This window comes from Condylura cristata, unplaced genomic scaffold, assembly GCF_000260355.1.
Source record: "Condylura cristata isolate star-nosed mole 26May11 unplaced genomic scaffold, ConCri1.0 scaffold00017, whole genome shotgun sequence".
Classification (NCBI taxonomy): Eukaryota; Metazoa; Chordata; class Mammalia; order Eulipotyphla; family Talpidae; genus Condylura; species Condylura cristata.
This window is the reverse complement of record NW_004567118.1, coordinates 14,381,728-14,394,045: the sequence shown is the minus strand read 5'-3', so window position 1 is coordinate 14,394,045 and position 12,318 is coordinate 14,381,728. Positions and strand designations below refer to the sequence as shown.

Below are 12,318 nucleotides of genomic sequence, written 5' to 3'. Positions count from 1 at the left end.
CTCTAAAGCGAAATATTGTATTTCCTATTATAATCTGTTTGCTGGTACCTCAGGTACCAAGGAAACTTCTAACTTGATCATATAGAATTACATTGAGGTAGAAAGATTGAAAGCTTTCAAAAAAAAGGGACACTAACCTGTGAAGTATCAATAACATGATTAGCCTCTAGTTGGATAGTAAATGTAACTCCAAGTTCTGAGGAAAAGGATTTCATTGGTGATAATGTGCCAGATGTTAAAACAATAGTTCGAACTTTGCCATTAATATCTGAAAAAGCCTAAAAAGGAACATTAGATGCATAAAATCATCTTTCAAAGAGTCAAAAACATTTATTTAATCATTGGTGTTAAGCAAAAAGACACAATTTTCATTAACAATATAATACACTTACCACAGCTGGATTTAAGCACCAGAAGTTTAGCACATGAACTGCAGTTTTCTGTCGTAAACGTTTTTTAGATTTTGGTAGAGCCAACAATCCATTTTTATCTGAGACGTCAGTCTGATTTATCCAAGAGTAAGTCTGTTGAATAGCAATTTTATAATCATCTGCAAATCTAGATGAAAATAAAATGCCAATTAAATAACCATACTTTGTAAAACATGCCCATACAATATAAAAGTAATTTTATTAAAATTAAATTTAGAATATTGATATCTTTCCATGCAAAGATAACATTCTCCCCACCAACCCACATTACTAATTAAATTCAGAAATCCTGATAAAAAATATTTAATTATGCAATCAACCCACTCTTAAAAGAATGTTAGAGATCATATTATCATCCACCCTTTACTACCCACTTTCCATCCTTATGTTCAAACAGTACATAAATCACAGCAGAGCTAAAATTAAATGCAGGTCCCCTAATATCTAGCCCAGAGTTCTTGTTACATCATTAGGTATAAAGCAGACAATAATTTTGCTGCTAATGAAACTAAAAAGTAGAGTATATGTTTTCACTAAATGAAAAAGTAGAGAGGAGTCTCTAAGACATTGTGCCCACTTAATTGTGAAGAAGATATTTTGTTGGTGACATTGAAGAAGACACAGAAGAATGTCATCTAAGAGATTATTTTGAGCAGCAGAAAGCTGAAGTGACTGAAATCATGACCAATAGAGGTAGTGACAAGAAAAAAGGCTTTATAACCTTTGATGGCCATGATCTGTACACAAGATTGTCACCGAGAAATGCCATACTTTGAATGGCCACAACTGTGAAGTAAGGAAAGTCCTATCTAAGCAAGAAATAGCCAGTGCTTCATTGAGCCAAAGAGGTCAAAGTGGTTCTGGAAACTGGTAGTAGTTTTGGAGGTCATTTTGCTGAGAATGACAACTTTGGTCATGGAGGAAACTTCAGTGGTAAAGGTGTCTTTGGTGGTAATAGGGATGGCTATAATGGATTTGGTAATGATAGAAGAAATTTTGGGTGTAGTGGAAGCTACAATGATATACTGCTGAGGGGAGCAGTGGATGAAACAGGAGAGATCTGCTGCTATGTGGGTTAGCTTCTGGCCAGGCAGTGCCTAGCAATAGCTGTTGGTCCTTGGACTTTAACCCCTGCACCAACCAGGGAGGCTCCCCAATTTTTCACATTTTACTGAACAGAGATTTACACAGTAATAAAGAAAACTTTTTGACACTGTAAGAAAAATCTGACTATATTTAAAAATTTAAATGCTTAAATTTAGTGCTAGACTATAAATGTAATGCAGAATTAATTAAATGTATTTATTAACTAATTCTAATACTCAATTCCATGAATATTGATTAAGCTCAGTTTATCGGAGTCTATGCCAATGAAATCAATATTTACACCAATTGTTTATAATTCTGTTCACCCCAACAATGTGCTAGCACCCAAACTGGTTAATATTCTAAAAAGGAGAAATACAGATTGGATCAGACCTTCACCTACCTGCTATTTTGCCTAAAAAGGTAGTCAAGCACCATAAAAAGTCCTTTAAGCATTATTTGAGTAGAAGCACTAATAATAGGTACTTCTCTTGACTCTCCTCTACCATGTATTGGTAAGACTTTTTCTTCTTTTTGAAGAACAGCAGCTAAATGTCCCTACAAAATATTTTAAATGAAAAATAAGTGGTTACCTGATGTTTGGCAGGGGAAATAAGTTGTGGTGAGGGATGAATAAGCACAGTACATAAGATTTTTAAAGCAATGAAGTATTCTGTTGGATACTACAATAGTAGAGGTGGTTTTATGTTCTCATCAACACTGAACTGTGTAACACAGAAAGAACTCTAGTGTAAAATATGTACTTTTGTTAACAATAAGGTGACAATGCTGGTTTTTCAATGATAACAGTGTACTACACACTGCACTGCACTGTACTACACTGCAAGATGCTAAGAGGAGAAATTGTAGAGTCTGAATGTATGTATATATGCTTTTGTACATTACTAGGGATATATATGAATTCTGTCTTTTCTGTTCAATTTTTCCATAAACCTAAAACAAAAATAAATTTAATAATTTAAATAAATAGAAATTAAGAATAAAAGAAAAATACTCCCAGCTGTAAAAGATAACCAACTCTGAAAATATGAAGATCATGAAACCTCTATCCAGAAAAATGTATAAAGTACATACTCATAAAATTTTGCATACAATTTCATAGCCTAGTGGTATCCCGTAATCCACTCATTATTTCTAAACATCCAGGTTTATAGATGTAAGTTAAGAAATAGAATTTTTTATCCTTCTATTTTCTAAATTTTTAATTTCTATAATTGAAAAATTAAATTTATTGCACAAAAATATTAACAATCTTTGAACAAAGCAGTCAATTCCTTTAAATCTCATGTCCTTTGAACTAAAAATGCTAATTTTTACCCAAAATATAGCTAACGTAAAATTTTAGAATTAAATTAGTATAATATTTTACTCTGAATTAACTTATTCACAACTATATCTTTCACTAAATGAATTTCACAGGTGAAAAAGAATCTTACCTGCAAAATGGGAAAAGTAGCAGTGGTGATGCCCATTTCATGTAAATTTGTGAGCATTTCACTTCCACTCCATATTTTACAGGATGATTCATAACCTCTTTCTACAAGATGTTTAGAATTTGCTTCCAGCCAACTGGAATAAATTAAAACAATTCCATCAATCAGAACATCCTTATGAACACTATTTCACAGAACAAAGATGGTTGAGACACACTGATCTGTATTCCTTAAAACTCTTAAGAATATGGATTAAGATGTCTTTTATAAGGCATCCATGTGTCATATTGCAAAATAAACATTATAGGCCAAAGTAAGTTTTTAATTCAGAAAAGAAAAAGATATATGTGATATCATAATTATGTCTTATGGATTCACACTACTTTATATGATGAATGTCATTTCAACTAAGCACCTGGTCTACAGGTTTGTCCTAAATGCACCAAATAGGCAATATAAGAGAACCTAAAAAGAAATTAAAGTGTTAAATATTAACACAATGATTACTAAAAATATAGAAGTATATTCATTAAGACACATAACTGAACAATAAATAAGTGCTTAAATGCCTATATTTTGCAAGTTATTATACTAAAGTGAAAATATAGCAGTAGTAAAGTAGACAAGGTTCTTATTCTCATGAAATTACATCCACTAAAGATATAAACTTAAAAACAAACACAGGAACAAGAAAATACCAGACAGTGATAACTATCACAAAGTAAATAAGTTAGATTACTGTTATATAATTGTGACTTTAATTTGAATGTTAAGGAAATTCTCCCTGAGGTGACATTTATTCTAACAAAAGATCAAAAAGTGTCCAATTTTAAAAGAATCAAGAAAAAAAGTATTTCAACAGAAGGAAAAATTAGTGCAAAAATCCTGAGGTGATTAACAAACTTTTCTTGTTTAAGAAACTGAACATAACTAATATGATTATAAGCAATGAGCAAAAAGAAAAATTATATGAATATGAGAGTAACAAAGAGGAATCATACAGAGAAACTCAGATTCTATTCAAAGTACAATGGGGAGGTTTTCAGTGGAGGCTTTTAAATAAATAAGAGAGACTCTCTTTTAAGTGTTTAAAAGATGATTCTAGGTTCTAAGCTAAAATGAATTATTGGAAAATGGCAAATATGAAAGCAGACACTGTTAGGAAGTTGTTAAAGTATTCTAGCTGAGAAATGACTCACGGATGATAGACGAGAATGAAGGATTTGGAATATGTTGTGCAGATGGCATTTATAAACTGGATACAATAAAGCAGTGGTCAAGGGAAATACTTTGATTTTTGATTTATGGAACTGGTTGGTACTATTACCTTAGGTAGGGAAGACAGGGAGGGGGGATAGGGAAGGGAAAGAGTTTTGTTTTGAAAGCTGAATGGTAACTCAAAGATATAAAGCATAGTTTGATGTAATAAAAGTTTATAACAACCTCAATATTGATTAATCAGAGGCTGGTTAGATAAATTATTGTACATCCATCCAATGAAATTCTAAACAAATATAGTTTAAAATTTAAACAGCTTTCTAGGTATTGCTATAGGAAGATTTCTACTATTAAGTGTCAAACACAAAAGACAGGAAACAGTTATGTAAAGTAGACTTTTTGCAGTTAAATAATACTGCACTGCATACTTTAAAAATTGCTAAGAGGGTAGATATTACAAGCATTCTCATCAGAAGAAAAATAATCATAAACAGCAGAAGGAAACTTCCAGAGGTGACAGATATGTTTATGATATAAATTATAGTGATGATTTTAGTTATATATTTTTAGTTACTCACATACACAAACATTCACTGAATGATACTTGTTCAGGAGGACAAGAACTAAGTTGATGGAGGATGGAGATGGGGACAGGAATGCAGTTTTTACAATATAAATTTGTATAATTTTTATAAAATTTCAAACCATGTAACTATTTAAAATGTTTCTAAAGTATAGCATGAAGAGAATAAAGTTAGGTTTCTTTTTTCCTAAAAGAAGAAAAAGAAAGATCTTAGATCTAGTGGAAGAAAAATTATCTAAAGTAGACTTTAGAGTATCAGGTTAATTGAAACTTGTATCCGAAAAAAAAAATTTTTTTCACTCATAGCAGCTCATAGCAGGAGTATAAAGGGCCAGGGGAGAAAATAATAATAATAATAATGAACAACTGTATACCAAAGACATTTTATAGGGGTGGAGTGGGGAATGGGATCAAAAATGGGTTGGGGGGGGAGAGAGGAAGTGCACTGGACTATGGGGATGGCACACAGGTGAACTGGTGGTGGGAAGCCCATGTGGATTACAACTGAGATGAAAAAAGGTACAAAATTATGTGAAAAAAAAAACCTATTAAAAAGAAAGAAACTTGTATCAGAATCCTATTTAAACTGGAGGATAGGCAATCAAGCAAATACAGAATTTTTTTATTTATGACAATGGTCTGTCCAAAGTCCTATATACATTCTATGGGGCTATTAAAGTCATCATGATAAATTAGAAATAGGATTCATAAGTATCAATTTTAGAAAGCAATTATGTTCACTATTTTAAACAAGACAAAAGAATAACCTATTTGCAAGTAGCCAGGTAAAAGCTTATCAACTTTTAAATAATATTCTGGTTGAAAAACAAAACACACTTTTCCAAGGAAAAGTGTGCCAAGAAGCACACACAAAAAAAGTTCACCAACACTTATTATTAGAGAAATGCAAATCAAAGCCAGAATATACCAACTCATATCTCAGAGAATGGCCCAATACCAAAGATACCAGAAATAAGTTTTGGTGAGGATATGAAGAAAAAGAAACCCTCCTACACTGTTGATGGAAATATAGTTCAGCCTCTGTGGAAAGCAGTACAGAGGTTTCTCTGAATGTTAAAAATAGACGTACCATACTATCCAGCAATTTTATTCCTAGGTATGTATCCAAAGAACGCAAAAACATTAATTTGAAGGGATACATGCACTCCTATATACACTGCAACACTATTTCCAATAACCAAGTTATGGAAACGACCTCAGTGCTAAACGACAGATTAAGTGAATAAGGATGTAGTATATATACACAGTGGAATACTACTCAGCTATAATAAAGGATGAAATCTTGCCATTACAAAACTACGGATGAAGTAGAGAGGATTATGCCAAGTAAAATAAGTCAGGAGAGGAGACAAAACTGGATGATTTCATTCATCTATAGAATGTAAAGAAATAAAGGAAGAGAAAACTTGAAATTGGACTGCAAAACTGGAGCTACTCACAGGAGGATGGGGAACAAAGAAGAGAGTGGGTCCAGTGAACTAGGGTAGAGGATTATTGGTGTTATGCTGGTGGGTGTGGTGTGATAACATACATTTCACGAGGTGTGAGCCTATAAACCTAGAATATATACAGTGTTGTAAACCAAAGTTACCTCAATAAAAATAATTTAACTGAAATAAAATACTGACATAATAAAACTTGTTTTTAATAGAAAGGCAACACAAATGACACTGACAGACAAATGTTCTTACTTAATTAGGCTATAGCACACAGCCCGTAGGGGTTCATGGTCTTTCTTCCTTATATTATTGCTGACCATAATATCTAGCTCATCTCGAGCAAACCAAAGCTGAACTGCTGTTATACTGTAACTTGCTGATTCCCGAGCACAATCTTCAATGTTATGAGCTTCATCTAAAATGACTACCTCTTCTTTCAGATTGATATCCATCTATGAGATAAAAGAATTTTCCTGTAAAATGAGCAGCAAAATGAATTCAAAAGCTGTCAACAAGATACTTCATTTTAAAACTCACACTGTAGGCTCATATCATAAGTGCAATTAAATAAGCAACTGATTATACATGTTACATAAAACTTTTGAAGCACTAAGGCCAACCAAATATCAGCTCAACATTACTCTCAAAATACTTAGCATATTTATCAACTAAAGTAATACTTGTTAAGCAAGCCTGGATCAAGGAATGGCAGGCTATACAAAGGGGTATTAAAATACCAGCATGAAGATAATTTTAAAGACTAAAAAAAAAAAAACTTTAAAACCAAAATAACAAGAGATTTAAAAGACCCTCAAAATACTAACATAATACAGTATGCATCTGTTTCAATTCTCAACCCTTCATTTTGAAAATTGTTCTTCCCTTACTCTCACTGATGCTGTTATCGAGGGCTGTCCTCCCTCCCACAAGGCTAGGCTCAGAATCAAGGCTTGCTATGTTAAACTATTCCATCTCTCTGTGGTCACTGTGCCTGGTTCAGGAATGGATATGTGATCCCAGCTTGCTCAAACAGAGTAATTTGGGAAAACTAGTATGAAATCATGTTCTTTTTGCCATGTTGGTTATGATTATCTTTATTCTCACAAGAAAAGTCTTGCCTACAACAATGAAACTATTGCAATGAAAGTCAGTTAAGTTTTTTCTCTTAGGCTCTTTTGAGGTGGAGCTTAAGAAACTAGTGGTTTGTGTCAACTTCAATTGAGAGGTTTAATACAAAATGTTACAAAGAAATTGCTAATGAATCATTCTGAGGAAGTAATAATATTCTGAGGGCTGACGATGGCTGAGAAGAAAAATAGGAAACTCATTGGCATTTGAATAGCAGGATTGGACAAACAGAGAAAATAGGATACTTTCAACAAAAGTATCAACAAAAGCAGAGATACAAGAAAGAACGAGGTATCTTTGTGGGACAATAATATAATGTTTGAAGGGTTTACATTTGGGAGTGTGTAACAGGGAAGACTGAAAAGGCCAATTTAGACAGACTAGTGAGTTTCTTGAATGTAAGATTAAACCTGAACAAAGAGCATGAGAGACTTTTAAGCAAAGAAGAGATATAATAAAAGTAATATTGAGAATAAAGGCACAGCATTGATACATCAATTCATTCAGAGGGAGGAAACCGACTTAAGAGGAAACCAAATAACGTAGTAAACATAATGTTTATTAAATTTGAACTTAAAAAAAAGTTAAGTTGTGCAGTCAGTTCAAAAGAGAAGAACAACCACTGAATATACCACTTTACTCACTTTTTGTCCTATACTGTAACAACTTCAAGTCTCTAAGAACCCAGAAATACACACTAATGCTGTTCACTTTTCAAATACTCACAAAGCATAATTTGCATAGACTGTATATTCCCCCAACTAAGTTCTCCAAATGTTTTTAAATAGTTTTTAAATAAGTCTTCAGATGTTTTTAAATAGTTATTCATGAATGGAAATGGTTATAGATATAAATGGATCTCTATTGAGGGTAATTTTGTCTCCCAAGGAACATTTGGTAATGTTCATATACATTTTCAATTATTAAAAACTATAAGGATACTAGTGGCATCTAGTGGACAAAACCAAGCTGCTATATACTCTATAGTGCACAGACAACCCACTACAACAAAGATCATCTTGTTCTAAATGCCATTACAATAAAGACTGAGAAACTCTACTGCATGGGCCTCCCTGGTGGCACAGGGGTTAAGTTCAGCCCTATCAAGCTATCTGCAGCCACTAAAACACAAGTTCCATCCCTAGCCAGGGTGCTGACCCAGAAGGCACAGCAGACCTCTCCTGACTTAACTGCTGCTCCCCTCAGCAGTGTATTTCAGTAGGTCCACATGTTCCTCTCCCTACTCTGTCTCTGGTGAATCTTCTCACCCCCTACATCTCTGGCCTACACCCCAGTTCTTGTATGCATAAGTAAAGTAAATCTTTAAAAAAAAAACAAACTATAATCCCATTTCAATACTAGAGTCTTAAAAGTACTTGTTACTTTAGATATTTAAACAAGGTTGAAATTCAGTTTTTAATATGACTTAGAATGTTTTTATAGATTTACATACATTAAACATAAAACCAAAAAAAGGACTTAAATCACATAAAAACTTGTACAGTCATCATGCATATTCCAATTTGTAGGAAAAAGTTGTTTTTATTGTTACATATCTACTCACACTTTCCCTTATTTGTGCATCTAGAAGATAGTTGTAGGGACAAAATATTATGTCAGCATCTTTTATTAGTTCTCGTGCTGTGTAATATGGACATGCTTTTAGTTTTTTCCCCAAGCTGATGAGTTCTTCTATATCCCAAGCCTTGTTCATCCCTTGGAGAGACTGTAATATGTTCTGATCATTCATTTTATGAACACCATGATAAAAATAGCAGAATTTTCCCTAAAAACAAATAGGCATAATTGTAATATGAGTCAATACTGGAACGGAAGGAATAAAACAAATTATCTCAGAATGTTAGGAACATTTTAATTCTGACAGAAGGCAAAGGTTTTACAGAGACAGATTATACTACATTTACAATCACAACCATTTTAAAAATAAGTTACATTAGCTGACTCAGATTAGCAGAGCTCCATATATATCAAACTAACTTGAGAAAAAAATTTAATTATGTTTTTCTGGCTTTGTTCTGATAAAAATGATAAAAGGCAAAAATATTTCCAGAAGATACATAAGAGCAATAATATCACTGGTGACTTTAAAGATGAAAAGTAAATGAGTGAGGAACAAGGAAGGGAGAGATCTTTCTCTAGACACTTTTGTTCCTTTTTAATTTGAGCCATGGGACATTATATTACTTAATCAAATATAAATAACTATGAAGAAAGGAAGGAAAAGAAGACTAAAGGGAGGAAATAAGAAGAGAGGGAGGGAATGTCCTAGGAGAAAAAAAAAGAATAGTCATTACAAAATATTTGGAAAAAAACCCAAAATGCCTGACATATTTTTAATTTAATCAAAGAGTACTGTTAGCATTTTTATGTATTTCATAGGTCTCCTATAGATCTGTATATGAATGTATCTCCTTAATATGATCAAATATTAAAAGTGAGAACAAAAAAATTTGCAAAAGCAAATTTTTGCCAGGCTTTGAGGATTATTAACAATCTAGTCACATAAATAGATACATCTTTTTTAAAAAAAAAAACACAATCTAGTAACAAATGACACTTTTTACAAAACTGGGGTTCACTTTTTTTCTCTCAGCCTATTATATTAAAAATCCGGGCCCTCCCTGGTGGCACAGCAGGTTAAAGCACAGCACTAAGAAGCTAAAGTCACTTCAGCATGAGTTCCATCCCTGACTGCAACAGAGGTGACCACATGGCGTGGCAGACCTCTCCTGACCCGCCCACTGCTCCCCTCAGCAGTGTATGTTGACCTGCCTGTTCTGTTCCCCACTCTGTCTCTGGTGAATCCTCTCACCCTCTGCATTTCTGGCTTGTACCCCAGTTCTGTATGAATAAATAAATAAATCTTAAAAAAAAATCCTATCAGAAATATTTTCTCACATTAAATGTTTCCATTGTGGGTGAACCAGTTTCATGATTAAAATTAGGCATTTAGACTATTGCCATTTTTTACTTTATAAATAAATATTACAATTTTTACCCACTTCCAAATATTTTACTAAAAACTGCTAAAAAATTTTTATTTAATTAGCATTGCATTATAACACGGCATAGGCTTCAGTTATGTCTTATTATAAATCAACATATATATATACATATATATATGTATATACATATAACTTTATATTCATTTTTATAAATGACATTATGGGATAAAAGTATAAACTATTTTTTAGTTTCTTGAAAACCATACCACCAACTTATGCTCCAGAAAGTATATATTATTTTATGGGCCTCCCTGGTGGTGTAAGGGGTTAAGTTTCAGTACTATGAAGCTACAGAGTATAGCATTTGTCATTTGGGACTAAGTAGTAGAATAATGTGCCTGTTTTGTCTTCATTAATTCTATGCATTGATAAAAAATTAATTTGCTTTTAGAATCCAAATATTTATCTTTTCCAGTTTGCTGTGAGACTATTAAAAAGTGAGACTATCATATATTAATAAATATATTTTCTATGAACGATCTAAAGAAGAAACTATGCTGCCAAAGATACCTATATCAATTACTAACACAAAATTACCCTAAAAATGCTGGCAATGGAATTAAGTTCATAACCTATAAAAGAATGTCAGCAAGTCCAAGGACAAGACATAATCAGCTAAGGACTAGTTCTAAAACTTTGTATTCGGCCATGCTAAGAGAAACCACTTGTTCGTCCCACAAGATAGTGAAAGAAAAAAAAAGATGGAGGAAAGGTCACATCTAGTGTTGTCTAGCTCATTTTCTATGTCATTTTTACTTCTTTTGTCTAGTCTCTACTACTCTTCCTTACAACTTTCCTATACCATCATGCTATCCTTGTTTTTGTTTATATTATCAAAATGGCATTTAAAAGAATGTATTTAATTTAAAAATGAGGAGGAATTAAAAAAAAAACTTGGGCTCTGGTTCTACTTTTCTTGTTAATTAATCTTCTGATATTGGGTAAATTCCAGGGTCCATTTCTTATGTGAGTAGGCGACAAAAGAGTGGCTGAACCAGAAATCTTTTGAGATCCTCTGACTACCTTACCTAAGAGATCCCCACTGACTACCTTACCTAAGGTTCCCTCCAGTTCTAAAATTCCATGATTCTGGGGTCTAGAAAACAGGTAGAAATGTGCCAAGAACCTTTCACATGATACAGATTGAGTCTTACAATATGACATTCAATATATCTTCATTCCAAGTATCTTCCATCTATTCTAAAAGCTTGTATTTGTGTGAAATGAACATTAAGGTACCTTAAAGAGTCTATGATGACGAACTATTAAATCTCATGTTAGCAAAAACAGATATATTTCCACATCCAACTTATTAGAATTACTTCTACAACTAATTAAGATTAATTTTTCTTAATTGAAACAAAAATTAACTTTTAAAAAATAACCAATATTTTTCCAGTATAGGAGCACTTTAGTAAAAGAAAGAATGAACAAAAACACATGTGTCTTGGATCAAGCCAAAAAATCAGAAAGTTTACACTTTAAGGGCACTTCAAATGACACTCCAGTGTGGGCTGATAGCAAAACCAGAAAAGCGCATCCATTTTAGCAGTGTAATTCAACCCTGCAGGGAGTCTGTCAATTGAAGTGTTATCACACTAAACTCTTTTTCACTCAAACTGCCAGTTATCTATTTATCATTTCTCTGTGGTAATTCAGCCACAGTAAACACAGACACCTATGGTGACTTTGTAATTGGCCCTCATTACAATACCAAATTACCCTGAGGGAGTGAGAACAAAAAAAAAAAAAAGAAAGAAAAAGAATGTTGACATATGTCTGTGAGCTAATAAGCATTCTGAGGCAGAACTAGGTCAAGACAAACAACCACAAGCAGATATTTTTAACTATTTATATTACTAATGTTAAAAAATATTTGTTTGCTTTACAGCAAAAACTAAAGGCCAGTGTGAAATTCTAAACATTCAACAA

General features: G+C 32.7%; 1 protein-coding gene across 1 annotated transcript in view; it reads right to left on the bottom strand.

Moving 5' to 3' along the window:
• Positions 1-12,318, bottom strand: part of BRIP1 (BRCA1 interacting protein C-terminal helicase 1) — an 86,236-nt gene that overhangs the window by 41,722 nt on the left and 32,196 nt on the right. Inside the window, exons 6-11 of the mRNA XM_004685019.1 lie at positions 8,925-9,146; positions 6,485-6,684; positions 2,975-3,107; positions 1,921-2,075; positions 393-558; positions 138-278 (exon numbers count right to left, since the gene is read on the bottom strand). Of these exons, the coding sequence (XP_004685076.1) occupies positions 138-278; positions 393-558; positions 1,921-2,075; positions 2,975-3,107; positions 6,485-6,684; positions 8,925-9,146 (1,017 nt within the window). The remainder of the gene's footprint in view (positions 1-137; positions 279-392; positions 559-1,920; positions 2,076-2,974; positions 3,108-6,484; positions 6,685-8,924; positions 9,147-12,318) is intronic.